The sequence below is a fragment of the Heterocephalus glaber genome, unplaced genomic scaffold (assembly GCF_053883595.1).
Source record: "Heterocephalus glaber isolate CG9 unplaced genomic scaffold, H.glaber_assembly_v1.0 deba00001461, whole genome shotgun sequence".
NCBI lineage: Eukaryota > Metazoa > Chordata > Mammalia > Rodentia > Bathyergidae > Heterocephalus > Heterocephalus glaber.
In genome coordinates this window covers 30,590,302-30,610,350 of record NW_028258308.1, presented here as the reverse complement: position 1 = coordinate 30,610,350, position 20,049 = coordinate 30,590,302, and the positions used below count along the sequence as shown (strand labels likewise).

The window sequence follows — 20,049 nt, the reverse complement described above, 5'->3', positions numbered from 1 at the left end:
TTGATGTTTCACTGAATGTGCTTTATGAATTCAAATGAACACTGTATCATTATGTTCAGGCAAATATTAATCTTTAATGACTGTGTTTAAAAGTGGGTATATATCTTAAGAACATAGTTCTAAGTTTGTAAGCTGCTAATTTAAACAAATAGCTATTAAATATGATGCTGGATGGGGACAGCTCCAGAAGAATTAATTCAAATATATGTTCTGTTGATTAGCTGGTAGTCTATAACTTATTTTATCCAGATGCACCTGGGACTGAGCTTGAATAATGAGAACATTTTATGTGGGGATGTAGGAAATGTTAGAGTGTATGTGTGTCCATTCTACATATGTTGCAAAGCTTCAAAAAATTTGTCAAAGGAATGGGGATGTAATTCACTGAAGTTCTTACTATGTGCTACAAACTGTACTGGGCACACTGACCTCATTATTGGGAAATGTACTGATTATTCCCAATTATTAATTAGTAAACTGAAAATTCTAGAGCCATAGTCACACATACACAAAGTGGAAGAGCCGAGAATAGAATTCAGTCTCTCTGACCAGTATTTGCTTTTTCAAGTATATCACATAATTTTTTTCAGGGTCCTCCAGGTATAATACATTATTGCTGATTGATTTCTATTAGAAAATGGTTATAAACACCTTTTCTTTGTTTCCAGAGATTCCTTATTAACTACTGAATGGAGGCAAACATTTACACAGTAAAAATGACATTTAAAGCAAGCTTTCAGTTAATTTTTCTGAATTCAATCACGCTCCTCTAATTTTCTGTTCATCTAAATTTATGATTTGTGACAGAATGGCATACATATCTATATACGAATGTATTGGACAAAACCCCCACAAAAACCTCACCCCAACTCATACTTTGTAGCTACATCACAGCAAAAGTAATACCATAAGCTTTGAGTACAATATCTGCAATGTCCTGGATAACATCTTAATTGTTCTATCAATTCTTGAGCTCCTTGTGAACAAGAATCATTATCCATATATTCATCTCCCATGATACAATCACCTATAAAGAGTAGCTCGAGTTTTAAGTGAATGAGTAAGTGAAAAGAACAAAAGGAAACCTAAAATATCAGAAATTACATTGAGTAATTTATAAAAAAGCAATAATCAAATATTAGTTATTTTCCATATTTGGTGACATAAAGTCAACATTTTTTGGGGGGGGTGGGTACCAGAGATCAAACTCGGGACCTTGAGCTTGCGAGGCAGGTGGCAGAACCACTGAGCTAAATCCCCGGCCCAGATGACATAAAATCAAAGCAATAATAGGTGTAGGAGATGTACACAAAGATGGATATCATTCCCATTTAAGAACTGCATAGTAATCCCTGATTCCCATCTATTTCTTGTTATGAGGAGGGGATAAATTTAGGATATTTATAAGAGGATAAAGAACACCAACAAGGAGGAATAACACAAAAGAAGCAACAAAAAGAACTCTTAACAGGGTGGAGTCTTATAATAAATGAGATGCACTGAAATATTTTCATTTATTATAGAAAGGTATATTTATGAAAGTTAATACTGGAAAATAAAAGAATATTATCACCTTAATTAGCAAATAAGGACAGAACATTTGGATAACTGTTAATAAAACACGGGAGTCTCATAGAAAATACTGTAAAGAGAGATTAAAGGTACAGAAATGTAAGTATGAAAATACAGGAATAAGGTATTCTAGAGAGGTAACAATCTATTTTAAAGTTTTTGATTGTCTCTCACTGCAATTAGAACTGTGCAATGAACATAGGAGAGGAGACTTGGGGGGAATGGGATAAAATAAAATAAAATTTATTTTAAAAACAAGAATTGCACAATGCAATGGTTAACCTTATGGGCAGGAGCTAAAACGATAAATTGTATTTAATGTTCCTATGTTTCTAAAGTAGCCATGATTAAGAGTGTGTATATAATTGCATGCAAGTAGCATTTTAGAACAAAATATAAATTTTTTTTCTGCCTTTGCATTTTTTGGTAAAAAATGAGATTTTCTAGAATAGGCAAGCTTCAGTTTTTATTTACATGTAAACAAAATTTCTAAGAGGCACTGGTTTGGGCTGAGCTCCTGCACAAGTCCCACCAGATCAAACTCATATGAAGTTGCTTAGTCTGAACTTCCATGCCAACGAACTGAAACCAAGCTGTTTATCTAACCTTCCAAGAAATCAGAAGAGACAGCGACAGCCAAATCCCCAGACAGGCCAATTCTAGCTGGCATGATAAGGAAGTCCTCTCTGCTTCCACTTTTATAAGAAAAAAGTAACTCTGAAATGATCAACCTGCTTTTCTGTTCTGCTTTTACTTTCCTCAGCTCTTTTCTGTCTATAAAGTTAACCCTCTGATGAGCTCAGCTCAGCAGAACACTGTTTCATAAAATGAGGAATTGTACAATTCATTTATCATAAATAAAAGCCAATCAAGATTTTTCAATTTGTTGTAATTTTGTGTTTGACAAAAGTAAAAGCATAATACAATACAAAGTATGCAAAATCGTACTGCCATTTCACTATTTCCAGAATTCCACAAGTTAGAAAAATAATGTCTGTGGGAAATAAAAATACTAACCACTCACATATTACCTAATTAGATGATCACTAAGTCAAAGCACAGAATTAAAAGTCTATTTAAAGTTTGTGCTCTTATTGTATAATCCCTTGCATTACATTAAAAAGGAATACTAAAGCCTTAAACCCTCAAACCCCTAAGCAAATTCTCCTAGAGAACTGCATAAAGAACATTTCGTATCCTAAAACAATATTCATGGACTTCGTCAAGTTACAAACCAAGAATTTTAGTAAAAACTAGGACTCAGTTAAGCATTAAAATAGTCATCTAGAAAACTTCCAAAAAAGAATCTAATTCTGGGCCGGGGATTTAGCTCAGTGGTTTTGCTGCCTGCCTTGCAAGCTCAAGGACCCAAGTTCGATACCCGGTACAAAAAAAAAAAAAAAAAAAAAAGAATCTAATTCTGCAATGTGTTCTAAAATTCAGTCAAGAAATGAAACTTTACATATACTTGACTAACATAATATATGGAAAAATATCTTTATCCTCTCATTAATATATAATCAGATTTCCTATTTCTACATAAACATATCAAATGGCCTTAAAAAAATACTAAATATTTGAAACAGAGACTTATAGTTTGATAGCTAGATTTCCTTAGATGTTTTTTGATACTATTAGTAGGAAAACAAAAAATTCTATCATAACTAAGAAATATTGTCCCAATCTTCACTAACACTGAAAACGTTTACCACTTTGTGGCTTTACTGAAACTTACTAAGAATTACTGTGTGTGCTATGAGAATAAAATCTAAATATGTGTATTCTTAAATTATGCAATTTTATTTGTATTTTGCATACTAATGGCACTTGTGAATGATTCCCTGTATTATATGAATAAAACTAAAACCTAATAAATGCTTAGGCCTAATTTTCTTTTTGTATGTAATTTCATTTGAAAAAACTGATAATCTAAAAAAGTATACAAGGAGATTTGGAAAACTATTGCATTATTTCTAAGTCAGGAGTCCTTTAGTGTAATATCTGAAGTATGTTCTTAAAAATGTTCTACACATTAAAATACACAGTTCTCCCTCATGTTACAATGACCCAGAATTAAACTAATAACATAATACTAATAATAACAATATAAAATATCCCATTGACATACTTCTGATTTAAATTTCTAAATGGCAAAGAGTGTAGATGATTTTCTTACTCAGAGGATAAAAGTATATTTGTCAAGGAACAAGGAACAACAGCAGCGTAGCTTAAGCTGCTGCTACATGCAAAGTATCACTCTTCGTCCTATGCAAAATACAAAGGGAATAGGAGAAGGAAAGACATATGAATAACTAGAACTTATGGAGTCTGTGGCAAATGGATATAGTAATACAGAAAAGGAGACTTAGAATTTGGATGATGAATACAATGGTTCCAGGTATATGAAAGTGAGTGTATTCTCCTTTGGGAGGAAGGACAAATAATGGAGTTCTATACATTTATGGAGAGGATGAAGCAAAAAGAAGAGATAACTTGTTAGGTGGCAGCAATTATGTTCCTTAATAATTATGATTTTCTACACTAGAAATGGGCCTGTCAGGGTACAAGCATAAGGATGGGGGAATGAGGCTTGGACAGAAATTGACTCCTGCTACATTAAGTTCACATAAATGGGTATGGAGAGCTGAAGTAGGTTTAGCTCTAAAACATTTCATCTAAATCCATAGCTACATTTACAACAAATAAGAAGGCCCTTTTCTGCACAGTGATAGAAGTCATTTTATCTGAGAGGATCCAAATAAAATTGGAAGCTCAGTACACACTAGAGTATTAAAATTCTCAAAGCAACTCCAAAACTGAAGGAGAAATGAGCAGCTACCATTTAAAAACACCTCCCTGAAGTAAGTAATCGCATCAAGTAAATCTTCGCTAGTTTATAGCAGTACAGAATGCTTTGTTTTTTCAGTCTATTAGGTAAATCATTGCAAAACTTTGCAGTCAATTACCACAAGCTATAAAGGATTACATTTCAGTCTGTATTCAGCTAGAACACAGAGCAGATGATACTGCCAGCTGTGTATTTTATATATTACCTTACATTTATGACAAATGCATACTAATGCAGAATCTCTTAATCTATTTTCTTTCAATATGCCACAATAAAACTTAGCCAATTAAAATAATTTTACAAAGTAGAGCTGTTACACAGATCTAAAAGAAGGCATTGAGAACATTATCTCAGTTTTAATGGAAAAAATACTGATATCTAGCAAATAAAACTGCCAAATAAGAAATCAGAATGTAATTATTATCACAAAGGTGAGTAAATAGGACATATTTTCAGTTCCCATTGCCATATACAGAAAACAGTATGTTAATTTTAATTACCAACAAAGCTTCCGTTCTGTGCAACAACTTTCAGCATCTGACATTTAAGACAAAAAGCTTTCTTAAGATCCATGCTTCACCAGTTTTATGAATATGTCACAACTGCCAATAACAGGTAAAGCAGCATTTCAATTTACAGTGAAAAGATGCCGGTAAAAATAGAGCCATATATATCATATGTGCATGCATGTAGATATAGATACATACATATACATGCCCACTTCAAAAAATTTGCTGTAAAGCAAGAAGGAATTATTGAAAATTTTATTTTAAATAACTTACTTTTCGCCCATCACTTGCATGGCAATTCACATTTAGAGGAGTCAGTAAAGCCATTAGTTTTTCTTCATTACCACTCCTATAAAAACATAGTAAGTCAATTTTTATAAAATCATAGCTTATATGTATGAATATTTTTTCACAAGAGAGTGGAAAATAATAAGGATTTGCTGTCATTTCTTTCATATGGAATACAATGAATTTCTTTTGCAATATTCAATTAAATTAGTGTATTTCTATCTATTACCTGTTAATCATACAGTGATGTATCTTGGATAATATAGTTTTCTACATTTTAATTTATTTCATTTACCTTCATAAAGTCATCTTAATTACAAACAAACTTTATTCTGAGAAATAGTGTAAAACACTGGAGTTTAAAAATATATCAAAAATGCTATAAAGAGTAAATCAATTAAATTATAAATTATCAGGAATAACAAAAAAATAAATGTGGATTTAACATTTACTTTATGTCCCTCATTCAGGCTTTGGTACAGAAATCTTGAGAAGAAAATGAAGATAAAGGTATTTAAACACTCCAAATATAACATTTGAAAGGCTGGGCAACTAAGGTTTGTAGGTAGGTTAGAAATGTTTCAAATAAAATTCATCTTATAATCATCACCACAGTGAAAGATTTTATCACTATATACATATATATATTCATCATGTAAAATAAAGTATTTGGTACAAGGTTGTATCTGCATTATTGCACAAAATCCAAGCAAGACAATAACATTTTATAATTTTTATAGTTCTTCACCTGCCCTCCCCTTTCTCTCCCTTAAATGCATTATACTCACGTAAAATGAATGGAATCGCTTACCTAGCAGCTTCTAGGAGTTCGTCTTTCTTGTATTCACCTAGATGATTGCAAAATATCATGCTGTTAGCATTTGGCAGAAGACAGATTAAGAAATGCAGTAGGCAGCAAATAGAGAATGAAATAGAGAAGAACAGAAAAAGAGAGTCCACACCCCGCTGGGTGATGGAGCCGTGACGTTAGCCAGCTTGTGAAGGCAGCATCACCAGTGCCTTGGAGACGGGCAGCAAATTGACGCAGCTTCTTGTCCAATCCTCAGATGAAATAGCTTTCTTCAGACAACCAATGAATGCTAAATCTCGTGTCCAGAAACACATTCCCTCTGATAACAGCATGCCAGCTGAAGACAATGTCCCCTCCCCCCTTTTCTATTCAGGCTGTCACAGTATACTTGTGAAGCATAATCCATTCTGAGACAAAAGCAAAATAACGTGGCTCTTTAGAGGAACAAATTTCTGGTCTTCAAAAACAGGTTTATTTGTAATAATATGGGAAGTTTTTTTTTAAAAAAGTAATTAACATTACTGAGCTTTATAGTAGTGGAAATGCAAATATCAGAACCTTGAAGACTCTGCCTCAATAGGGAAGGTCTGTAGATTAGAAATACGTGAACTACGTACCAAATGCTATGAACCTCTTGGAGGCAGAGCTACAAAACCGAAACAGGGAATACATTCTTAAATGGTGACAGTGCTCTAACACGCTTCAACTTTTATACCTTACACAATTTTAACATCAAATTTTAATAAACAATGAACCTTAAACATGTTTTAAAAGGAGGTTGGGGGTCTCTGAGAATGAGGAGTTATCCAGTTACCATGATGTAGTTAATTTTTCCTACTTCTATTTTTTAACAGTGAATTTTCAAAATAAATCACAGATTGAAAGCAGAAATGTAATTAAAAATCTTCCATGACAAATTTCTTGAGGTACTCGGGATCCAACAAGTTTTTCATAGGCACAACTGAAGGAAAAGGAATTTTAATATAGTGTTTGTTCGTTCAATGACTAAAAAGGACAGCCAGGACTATGATTCAGCGATGATGCACTGACTCAGTTTGCTATATCATTAAAGAAATAATTATATAAAGTATCTTATCAAATCATTATACGGAAACAAATATAACATTTTAGATTAAATAAAAAGTTATAATTCCAATATGAAATAAATTTAAACTTAAAAAAGTTTTACTTGTAAATGTGAACTTCACTGTTTCTGTATTACTATAAATTTCATATTATAACATAATATAAAGCTATCTCAGAATCACCAAACACATATTTAAATTCTATAATCCATTACTAGCAAATACTTTTTCCCTTTAACTCTGTCTTGCCTCTTAGATTAAGATTATGTTAAAATTATAATAAAAAATTACAATCAGATGTTTTCAAATAAGGAAAAATTTAAAAATCTATCCTCTTCTTAGGGATCTTGTATACCAATAAAGTCACAGGTTTAATAATATATAGTGCATCAATAAACTAGAATGCACAATTTTATGGTCATAGAATTGGTTTCCCCAATTTCCCATAAATTGTATTTCAGATTTCTTTAATAAGCGACAGTGTAAAATTACATATTATTATATTCTCTAGCCAATAAAACTCAAAGCTAAAGATTTACTCTTATTAAATGTTTCCGGTAACAATACAGAAGTTTTACATTTTACACAGAAATACAGAAGTTACAAAGTCAATTTTAAAAGACCCTTGTGAGGAAATGACACAACCCATACCCTCAAATGCCTAAAGAATCAAGTTCTATGTAAACCGAATTGTGGTGTATACCAGTGTGTATAAAATCATTCATTCATTAGAAAGGTCTATATGTCAGGTTCAAAAACAAAAGACATTACAATCTTTGCACTCAAGGAATATTATTCTATTAAAGTAAAAATATGATTACAGTAAGATATGAAAAAAATCTCATGAAATGCCAAGAGTTTACTGGCTAATCTAAATGGGATTAGTAAGAGGTAAGGTAGATGTAGTTTAAGGAGGATTTTCTGGAAGAGGGGAAAGTTGAACAGAGGTTTGGAGAACAGGTGATCCACAAGTTATTATCAGTAGGGAAGTAGGAAGCAACCACAGTAAAAGAAAAAATGAGAAGGGAAATGGCAACTCTATAAACCTGAAGGAAAGAATACTTGGAAAGGAATGGGTAAGGATGAGGCAAATAATCCAGTGGTTCTTTAACTTAAGAAGTTTGAGCTTTATTTTGAAAGCAATGAGAAAATATTGAAATATTTTAACAAGGAGAGTGCAAAGCATATTTAAAGATCTAGAAGTTTTGTGATTATATAGAGAGAATATTCCCATACTCTAGTTCAGTAAGTTTTCATTGGGGGAGGAAGGTGGCAGGAGAGGAAAGAGGAGAGGAAAGGAATAAAGGATGGGTAGAGGGAAATAAAAGATATTCTGACACAGTTCGTATTTTGGAGTAAGTACAAATTCCCTGATACACAGTAAAAACACATTAACATTGTGAACTACAAGTAGCTACTATTGAGATTTAAGTCACAGTGATACAGGACTCCAATAAAGCTAGGTAATAAAACGACAAAGTATTTACGATCCTCAAAGTTCAAATCAGTCTACCTATATGAATTTCTCATCATGCACACCTTATTGATGTTTTCATCAACAGGTACTTTTTGAAAAAAGGTATCCCTTCCCAGATAGACTGATAATACGGCAAAGATCTCAAAAGGAAATATATAATAACTGCACTCAACTGAGTCAGGTGCGGGTATTACAGATGGCTTTCTGCTCTTACTTTTAGAGATCCTAGTACTTTAATCAGCTTTTCTGCAATACATCTCAGCATCCACTATCTGGTGCCCAAGGACCACAATCCACTAACAGTTGAAGGTATTTTTCAAATGCTACCTCACAGGAACAACTAAAATAATGAATTTAGAGCCACTCATACATTCTGACAACAAATTTGAGCTACTTAACAGCCAAACCACTAGATCTGCTTCATCTTAGCCAAGAAACTTGAAATATTCTGGTTGAGACTATGGAGGTCTATGGAGCATTTATATTCTTTAATAACATCCAGATAAAGACTGGCAATAGAGCAGCTAGAAAGTAGGCAATTATAGTCAAGATAATAGTGGTAGGAATGGAGAAAATAGATGGCTTAAAATATTTTTATTAGAATAAAGTGGGATAAAAAATAAGCAAGTGATATTACTTTTTGATATCAGAACTGTCATTATTAGTAAAATAACATGCAAAAGCAAATCCACATAGATATACAAATTAATATTTTAAAAAGCTATGTCATCAGATGAAGGTTAAGAATAAAATTCTCCCTTGATTTCTCTGAGGTAGTCAGAAACAACTTCTCTTTCACTTAGTATGAAAGCACTATTACCTTTTGAATAAAAATGATGCAAACTTACATAAATAAAATAGATTCTTGACTGATTTCAATTTTATCACTGCGAGGTTTTTTTTTTTTACTTCTTTCTTCAGTAATAGATATGATCAAATTAGACCTGAGTTTTGTAAAAAATCAAGTCATTTGGTTTTGTTGACATGAAATAGCATAGAAAGATTATCAATTTGCAATCATAAATGGTTAAAGCAATAAGGAACTGAAAAAAGAATTCTGACCTTTCATTTCTCTACTTTCAGACCACACATGATACACACCTATTAGCAATATCATGCCTTATATGAAATGCAGGAGAATGTAGTTGAAAGTCACCCCTCTCCGTATTACCTCACTCCCAATTTCAGAACAGCTCTACGGAGTCATCTACAACATATTCATTTACAGTTAATGGCACTGGTGCCACAGCAGTTAAATGGATTGTGTAAAGTTTCACTGAATATTATCCACTATTTTCTCAGGCTCTGAATGAGGCTAATATTTAACAGTGCAAACTCACCAAATTTGAGCTTCAGAAGAAGTGATATAAGTAAAAGAGAACAGAAAATAATTAAAAAAAGACAATTACTATTTTTAAACAGGTTAAACATATTACTAGAATAAGCCAAAATCTCCCATCAAAACTACTTTAAAGCACTGGAACTTTCATATTAGCTTGTAAACATGAGCTACTGGGCCATGGGAAAAGGAATAAAGAAAATTCATTCTGGGTCTGTTCAAATGATCAATGCATTTTGCATTTCCCACAGCATGCTTTAATTCCTTAACTTATTAGGTATCTCAAGGGAAGAGCGATGTAAAGATTTCAGTCAAGAACCTCAATTACCAAGTTAATAATAGGGACTTCTGGGTTGCTGAGTGATAAGCAGTACTATAAACAGATAATTCTGAAAGAGATATCTTTTCATCAAGGCACTGGCAAATATGGCTGATTAATTATAATTAATTTATTCTGGTAGCTAAAACAACAGCTTATTTTCATAATAAAATATTAATTTAGGTGGTATATTCCATTGTTTTCAGTGAATAGACCTAAAAGTTCAAAATCATTTATGTGGTTGCAGGCAGAAACAATGAGGGTAAAGCCCCAAAAAATAATTTAACCTGAAAAAGTTAAAGTTAGGTCTTCCATCAAAAGCAACTTTCAGAAAGACTGATATTCTACTGTCTACAAACATAAGCCCCTGGAATACCTGAATTATTGTTTTCACTATAGAATCTTTTGTGAATATGTTTAGAGGAACAGAGGAAAAATGAGAAAGCTCTTAGAGCCTTCGTCTTGTTTTTGAATCCTATCAAATCTTTCCACTGATTCTGATACTGGCTTCAAAGTCTATACCAGTTAAGTCTAGAATCATGCCCCCGCCACTGACTACCAAACAACTACTTCACCACTATGAAATATAAGGAAAATTCCTTAACTGAAATAAATCCCTCAAATATCAAGGAATAACTGAATTAAAATTGAGGACATAAATATAAATATACACTGGCCAAAGGAAAAAAGTTGTATAGTGATATAATACATTCTTTAATGCTGGATATTAAAAATCAAGAGAGGTATTCCTCTAGGAAGCCGGTAACCAGTGAGATATTCTGCAAAGAATGCCTGTATTTTAAAAGAAAGTGACCTTTCAGACAACAATGTAGAGGAAAGACTCTTGATACATTAAAAAAAGAACTGAAGAAGGGAGGAAAGAAAGAACAGAAGGACACAGGGAATTCTGATTCTAAACAGAGTCGATTACATTGCCATACAAGGAGTCTTGGAATTCACAATACCCACTGTTCTTGCCCCATCAATTACCTGGCAGGTGAGGCTTGAAGAAGTGAGATATGAATTTTTTTTTTAAACTATCACAAGGTTTGCTTCCCAAAAAGGTGGTTTAAAAATAAATTGCATATTTGATTTAAAACTGTTTGGCAATAGCTTTGGTCCTCTACAGCTGCCAATGCACAATCCCTTATTTGCAAATCTGAAATCCAAAATTCACAAAAAATTCATTTGGCAGCAAAAATTGACCTACTTAGTGTACATGGCCATCATATTTCACTACAAACATATTAATAGACTCTACTAAGAATGTTCTGTAATATATGAGGTTTGTCTTTTCTTTATCATTTGTATTCTTAACTATGGAAGTATAGTTTGCATAGCTAAATTCACTCATTTTCAATACCAATACAATTCTGTGAATTTTGACAAACCTATACAGTTGTGTGACCGCTACCCTTAAAACAGGGAACATTTTTATTACCCCCAAAAGTTTACTTCGGCCCTTCTGACATCTTATTTCATGGTAACTAATGGTCTGATTTTGACCCTATAGTTTTAACTCACAAAATGTCATTTAAAAGGAATCACTGAATATATAAACTTTTGAACCTAGCTTCTTTTTTACTTACTATAAATGTTTTTGAGGTTCATCCATGTTGTTGAACATGAGTAGTTTGTTCCTTTCTATTAAGTAATATTCTAAAATATAGATAAGCTTCAATTTGCTCATCCATTTCATCAGCTGATACACATTTAGGTTATTTCTAGCTTTTGGTAATTATAAGTTAAAAAAAATCCACAGGCAGAATTTTGTGTGGAAAGATGACTTCATTTTTCTTGAGTAAGTATCTACCAGTGCCAGTTGCTGGGCTGTATCATAAGTATATGTCTAAACTTTGTAAGAAACTAACAAGGAGTCTTTTAAAAATCTGTAAAATTCTCTATTCTATAAAATGAACCTGTTAGCTAAAGACAGGAATAAGCAAAAGAGAAAAAGTTGACTACTGAGAAACAGAACCGTATTGCTACATCTTCTCAGTTAAGAACTCCCAACTTTGGCCCTTATGGGAGTAATTCTCCTCACTTAAACTAATTCACACATCTTTTAAGATTTCGTTCCTCATTTGTTCTGCTGTCTATGTATTTTTTAAAACAGGGAGAAAATGGTATGTCTTATCTTTGGTTCAAAGTACAGAGGCATTCCATATATGTTTAGAAATGGTGGCAAGCATTTCTTTTTTTAAAAATTCTTTTCTTTTTTTAAATTAAATTCTTTTACTGGTACATTGTAGGTATACAACACAATTACATTTCTCATTGGGAATTGTACCTTTACATAATGCATCTTGGTTCTTATTTTTTCCCGATGCCTAGCCCTCCCTTCACCCCCTCCACCCTTCCCTATTTACAAAGACTTTATTTCCATTTTTTCCATTTCTCATCATTTTTCCTTTCCCTTCTTTCCTTTCCCCTGCCCCTCCCACTACCCCTACCCCTTTGGACCTTTTCTTACTATTTTACATTATCGATTATTCATTCTAATCATTGGTATATTTTAGGTATACAATATAATGACATTCATCATTAGAAATTTGCACCTTTACATAGTCTCTCTTGGTTCTTATTTTTCACCCTTGCCCAGCCCTCCCTTCAACCCCTCCAGTCCTCCCTATTTACAAAGATTTTGTTCCTATTTTTCCATTTTCTCACATTAATCCCATTCCCTTCTATCCTTTCCCCTAGCCCACCCACTTCCTTCCCCTTTGCCCCTTTTCTTCCTATTTCACATTACCTATTACCCACAAACTATTAAATCTATATAGCAGTTTTGGAAGTATGGTCATTTTCACTATATTAATCCTTCCTACCCAGGAGCAGGGGATGTCTGTCCATTTTCTGATATCATCTTCAATCTCTCTTTTCAGAGTGCCATAGATTTCAGAGAAGAGGTCTTTGATTTCTTTCGTTAGGATGATTCCTAGGTATTTCAGTTTTTTGGATGCTACTGTGAAAGGAATTATTTGCCCTATTTCTCTCTCAGTGAGTCTGTCATTCATGTAGAGGAAAGCTATTAATTTTTGTTTGTTGACTCTGTAACCAGCTACTTGACTGAATTTGGTTATTAAGTCTAGAAGACTTTTGGTGGAGTTCTTGGGGTCTTCTATATAGAGTATCATGTCATCTGCAAATAATGACAATTTGACTTCTTCATTTCCTATCTTTATTCCTTTTATTTCTTTCTCTTGTCTAATTGCCATGGCTAATGTTTCCAAAACTATATTGAACGAGAGTGGTGATAGTGGACATCCTTGTCTTGTTCCTGATTTGAGTGTGAAGGATTTCAGGTTTTGACCATTTAGTATGATATTGGCTGTTGGTTTTTCATAGATGGCTTCTATCAGTTTGAGGTAGAGACCATCTATTCCAACCTTTTGTAGGGTTTTTATCATAAATGCATGTTGGATTTTGTCAAATGCTTTTTCTGCGTCTATGGAGATAATCATATGGTTTTTGTCCTTGGCTCTATTGATATAGTGTATTACATTGGTTGATTTGCGTATGTTGAACCATCCCTGCATCCCTGGGATGAATCCCACTTGATCAGGGTGTATGATCTTCTTGATGATCTTCTGCATTCTGTTTGCCAGTATCTTATTAAGGATTTTTGCAACTATGTTCATTAGTGAGATTGGCCCATAGTTCTCTTTTACAGTTGGGTCTTTCTCTGCTTTGAGGATCAAAGTGATGCTTGCTTCCAGGAATGAATTTGGGAGTATTGCTTCCCTTTCAATTTCACTGAAGAGTTTAAACAGTAGTGGCAGCAGTTCCTCTCTAAATGTCTTGTAGAATTCAGCAGTGAAGCTATCAGGGCCCGGGCTTTTCTTAGTTGATAAGTTTTTAATTACATTTTGAATTTCATTGGTTGATACTGGGTTGTTCAGAATTTTTAGGTCTTCTTCATTCAACTTTGGTAATTCATATGTATCTAGGAATCTGTCCATTTCTTCTGTGTTGTCTATCTTGTTGGTGTATAGGTTCTGGAAGTAGGTATTGATGATCCTCTGGATTTCTGCTGGGTCTGTTGTCATTTTACCCTTTTTCAGTCCTAATTGCATGGAGTTGGGCCTTTTCTTTCCTTTTTCTGACAAGGTTGGCTAAAGGTTTGTCAATTTTGTTGATTCTTTCAAAGAGCCAACTCTTGGCTTCATCGATTGTTTGTATCGTTCTCTTAAGTCTCCATTGCATTGATTTCTCTTCTGATCTTTATAATTTCCTCCCTTGTTTGAGCTTTGGGGTTGTCCTGCTCTTCTTTTTCTAGAAGCTTGAGGTTCAGCATCAGGTTGTTTAATTGGGCTCATTCTGTTTTCCTAATATGCGTATTCAGTGCTATAAATTTCCCTCGTAAGACTGCTTTCATTGTGTCCCAAAGATTCCGATATGTTGTATTGTCATTGTCATTTAATTGAAGGAACTCTCTGATTTCTTCTTTAATTTCCTCTGTGACCCATTGGTTATTCAGAAGTGTGTTGTTCAATTTCCACGTGTTTATGAAATTTTTTGAGTTTCTTTTGCTATGGATCTCCAATTTCATCACACTATGGTCTGATAATATACAGGGGATAACTTCAATTCCTTTGCACTTAAACATGTTCTATGTGTGAGTATGTGGTCTCTTTTGGAGAATGACCCATGTGCAGGTGAGAAGAATGTGTATTCTGATTTTGTGGGGTGGAAGACTCTGTAAACATCTGTTCAGTTCATTTGTTCAAGAGTTCCATTGAGTTCTAGTATTTCATTACTTATTTTTTGTCTAGTTGATCTATATATTTGTGACAGTGGGGTGTTGAGGTCCCTCACTACAACTGTATTAGTGCATATATGACTTTTCATGTCTGTTAGTATTTGTTTTATATAGTTGGGTGCACTAGTGTTTGGTGCATAGATATTTATGACTGTCATCTCTTCCTCTTGGAGTCTTCCCTTTACAAGGATGTAGTGTCCTTCTTCTCTCTTCATCAGTGTTGGTTTGAAATCTACTTGATCTGCCAAGAGGATAGCTCCTCCTGCTCTTTTTCGGGTTCCTGTCACATGGAGTATTGTTTTCCACCCTTTAACTTTCAGTCTATGAGTTTCCTTTTGAATTAAGTGTGTTTCTTGTATGAAGCATATTGTTGGATTTTGCTTCTTGACCCACTCTGCCAGTCTATTTCTTTTGATTGGTGAATTGAGACCATTAACATTGATGGTTATAACTGAAACGTACTGACTTGTCATTGCCATGGCTTTTTCTTTTTGTTGGGTTCTCCCCCTTTACATTTAATTTCTTGTCATGCCAGATGGGTTCATTCTGCTTTGCTTCCTGGGGTTGTGATCCTCAATGTCTTTTCCTAGGATATTGTGCAAAATTCTTTGGAGTGCTGGTTTGGTATTCACGAAGTTCCTAAGGTGCTCTTTGACATGAAAGTATCTTATTTCTCCATCCATTTTGAAAGACAGTTTTGCAGGGTACATCAATCTGGGTTGGAGGCTGTTTTCTTTTAGGGCTTGGAATATGTAACTCCAAGCTCTTCTTGCCTTGATGGTTTGTGTTGAGAAGTCTGCTGTGATTGTGATGGGCTTTCCTTTGTATGTGATTTGTTTCTTTTCTCTGACTGCTTGGAGAACTTTGTTCTTCTGTTGTGCTTCTGGAATCTTAACAATTATATGCCTATGTGTAGAATTTTTTTTTTTTTTGATCAAGGCTATTTGGAGTCCTATATGCCTCACTTATCTGTATGTCAAGCTCTTTTTCCCTGCTTGGGAAGTTTTCTGCCATTATTTGTGTGAAGAGATTTTTTTATGTCATCTCCACTCTCTCCTGTTTCTTCATTGAGTCCAATCAGTCTTATGTTATTCTTCTTTGCATCATCTAGCAGCTGCTGGATTGATTTCTCATGTTCCCTTATCATTTTGAAGCAATTTTTCTTTTCCTGGTCACTAATTGCAATCTTATCTTCTATATCTGAAATTCTGTCCTCACATTGGCTCATTCTACTGTGTAGACTTTCAGTGAAGTTTTTCATGTCCTGGAAATCTATTTGCATCTGTTTTATGGATTCCATTTGCTTCTTATTTTGGGATTCCATCATATTCCTGAGCTCCTCTCTAGATTAATCATGTCTTGCACTAGGGGCACAATTTCTCCTGTTATCTGAGAAATTATTTCTGATTTCCTTTTTTCCAGATCCCCTTTTGTTGCCAGTTCAGTGGGTCCAGGTGGTTGAGTATCAGAGTGTTCCATCTCATTTCCCTTTGGGGTTGCTGTAGGTGATCTGGAAGTCTGGTTTTGGGACTTATTTACGTGTTTTCTCTTTTTGCCTGGGGCAGGGGGCTGTTAGTACCTGCACGGATTACCTCCTCTGAGCTGGGAGAGGTGGGACAGGGGCCGGGAGCAGCGGTAGGGATGGTGACTCAAAAGCCCTTTCCTGTGGGCCGGGAGCAGCAGGAGGGATGGTTGCTGGAAAGCCACTTCCTCTGGACCAGGAGCAGTGGGATGGCGGCTCAGAAGCCCCTACCTCTGGGCCGGGAGTGGTGGGAGGGATGGTGGCCCAGAAGCCCCTTCCTCTGGGCCAGGAGCAGCGGGAAAGAAGGTGGCACAAAAGCCCTTTCCTCTTGGCTGGGAGCAGCAGGACTCAGGGCCTTGGTCTGGTTGTCTGGTGTCCTCTGCGTCTTTGTAGTGTGGAACCAGGTGGCTGTCTGTCTGCAGCGGGGTGATTCGTCATCTTCCATGCGACTCGGAACCTCGGTAGGGTGTGCACAGACCTGCCTGTCTGTAGCGGGCTGATTCGACATGTTCTGTGGGACTCAGGATCTCCGTAGGGTGTGGGCAGACCTGCCTGTCTGCAGCGGGGTGATTCGGTGTCTTCCGAGTGACTCAGAACCTCGGTAGGGCGTGCGCAGACCTGCCTGCCTGCGGCGGGGTGATTCGGTGTCTTCTGAGCGACTCAGGACCTCCGTAGGGCGTGCACAGACCTGCCTGTCTGTAGCGGGCTGATTCGGCATGTTCTGTGGGACTCGGGACCTCGGTAGGGTGTGGGCAGACCTGCCTGTCTGAAGCGGGGTGATTCGGTGTCTTCCGCTTGACTCAGGACTTCGGTAGGGCGTGCACAGACCTGCCTGTCTGTAGTGGGCTGATTCGGCATGTTTTGTGAGACTCAGGACCTCGGTAGGGTGTGGGCCGACCTGCCCATCTGCAGCCGGGTGATTTGGCGTCTTCCTTGGGATTCAGGACCTCGGTAGGGCGTCCACAGACCTGCCTGTCTGCACCGGGTTGATTTGGCGTGTTCTGCGCGACTCAGGACCTCGGCAGCGTGTGCGCAGACTTGCCTGTCTGCAGCGGGGTGATTTGGCGATATATATATATATATTTCTTAATATCCCAGCAAGTGACTTAATGACTTTTAACAACTGCCAAGTATATCTGTGCGTCAGTAATGATAAGCCATACTGAAAACAGATTTGTCTCCATACTTCACAAATCTTTATAATACTTCTAATGGTTTAACAAGATGCTTGTCAATTGTGGTGCTTTTTATTTATCATACAAATGTACCAACACTGCAATGTAACAATCTTTATGCAACTTGACTAAAGGCTAATATGCACATTAGTCAGCATTTTAATAAGTTAGATATTGAGGACATGTAAATCTTCCCTGCTGATAATGACTTTTCAGCAGAACATGGACGTAGCCACATAAAACAATGTTTCTATGGCATGGCCATACAACAGCTATAAGTCTAAATGATGATATCATCTGCCTAGCTTAATTCCTCCTGCCTCTTGAGCAAATATTTCTTAAGTATTTAAATGCATTATTTATTTAGAAAAATCTAGTACAAGTCTAGGCTCTATAGAAAGTCTCTCCCAACTCCCTCAAATTATTCTCAAAACTCTTCTGAGATATATCTTCCCTTAAGCCAATAAGTAAAACAAATTTAACTTTGAGGACACTATGGTTTGCCTCCCAAAGGTTTGTGTGTTGATTCCACTGTGGCAATGCTGAGGCTTGGTGGAACTTTAAGAATGGGTTAATGCAAGATAAGTAAGTCATCAGGGTCATGGCCCTTGGGAAACATTAATGCTGGTCTTGCCGAGTTAAGTGTCCTTGAGAGTGGTTATTATAAAACAGTAAGCCTGACCTGTGACTCTCTCTGGCTTTCTGTGTCACCATGAGATCTCTCTCACAGGCACCCCACCAATGTAGAAACTGGTCCCAAATGACACCATTGTGATGCCAAAAGCCTTGAGGCCCTCACCAGGACTGAGCAGGGGTGGGTGCCATGCTCTTGGACCTCCACTACTGTGAGCTAAACAAACCTGTTCTCTTTACAAAGTACCCAGCCTCTGTTGACTGCAAGTGTGTTCCTGGTGATCTGACTGATGGCATTCAACAAAGGACATGCACATACACATATTTCTAACACTGCATCAAAACCAAAGTCCTTATGCTGTTTGAGTACATGAACATTCAACTTCCATCCAGCTACTACTTCATATTTTAAGCAATTAAAAAAATGGAAGGGAGCCCGGTATGCATTTATTTTCCTTAACTAAAATTTTGTTACTTCAAAGATCATTTTTTTACTTCTTCAGTACAACTTATTTTATATTCCATTAGTGATGTATATAAAATCTCAACTGCCAAAATCATGAAAAATTCCCACTTTATTGTATTTATCACTACAATCTGTCCAGAATTTTCAAAATAAAGTGATGAAAATAAAAGTTCTTTGCAGAACATAAATGACTACATATTTGATTACTTAATTACTATTAAAACTTTTTTTATCCCAGGGTAATTCAAATAGCACAGGCTCAAAAAAGTATTTGCCTAGTTTTGAGAGGCAAAGCTAAATCTTATTTTCTTTCATTTTTATTTTTATATGCTTGCAGTACACAATGGTTATATTCATTGTGGGGAGTTGGGACATGCACATAACACATCTCAATTCTTTTACCTACCCCTTTCCCTCTCCTCCCTCTCCTGCCCCCATCTCTTGGCCCCTTCACAATTGCAAAAACATCCAATGAAATAAATGTTTAAAAAGTTATAGCAAATCAAACTTTGTACTGGAAAGTACATTTATATGATTATGGTCATAATTTTATATGATTATGGTCATAGTAACTTATTCACTGCATTAGAAGTACAACATTTTCATTGAACAATTTCAAATTGCCCCATCAAATTTTATTTATGACATTATTTTGTAAATTTATATCCTAATTCTATCCTTTTTTTCTTCTTCTTCAGGAATTCCCTATGTTGTCATGTAATGGTTTCATTTTCAGATCTAGCCTAGATAAAATAGACTATTCTGTTGTTGAGATAGAGTTTTCACTAGATAATATGCTCATTTAGAGAAATCTGTGTGATTCCAGGGATGGGAAAGTGAAAGAAAGGGATATTCCTTTTTATTCTATAAAATGCATTAAGCATTCCTGGAGATATAAGAATGGGTAAAAGATATTGTTCCTGACTTCAAGGAGCTTAAGTGAGGGAAGACAGAGCCACAAATGATTTTTTAGTTTTTTGGTACTGGGGATTGAACTCAGGTCCTTGTGCTTGTGAGGCAGGTGGCAGAACCACTGAGTTAAATCCCCGGCCCCACAAATGATTTCTTAACATAATATCTAAAGTGTTATGGAGCACAGAGGAAGTAGTAATTGGTCTTCTGCAGAAATTACTAAAGCTAAGAACTCAGAAGCTATTATACTTGGGTAGTTCTTTAACAGCTTTTGAGGCTTAGTATTTTCTAACAGTTTTGTGTATTTTTCTATACTTTTGTTCAATGGTAT

At 35.4% G+C, this 20,049-nt stretch overlaps 1 protein-coding gene across 2 annotated transcripts in view; it reads right to left on the bottom strand.

Moving 5' to 3' along the window:
• The window catches only part of Tnks (tankyrase), a 185,393-nt gene that overhangs the window by 74,365 nt on the left and 90,979 nt on the right, over nt 1–20,049 (bottom strand). For both annotated transcript variants that reach the window (XM_087217230.1, XM_087217231.1), the window contains exons 4-5: nt 6,029–6,065; nt 5,203–5,278 (exon numbers count right to left, since the gene is read on the bottom strand). In XM_087217230.1, coding sequence (XP_087073356.1) covers nt 5,203–5,278; nt 6,029–6,065 — 113 coding nt within the window. The remainder of the gene's footprint in view (nt 1–5,202; nt 5,279–6,028; nt 6,066–20,049) is intronic.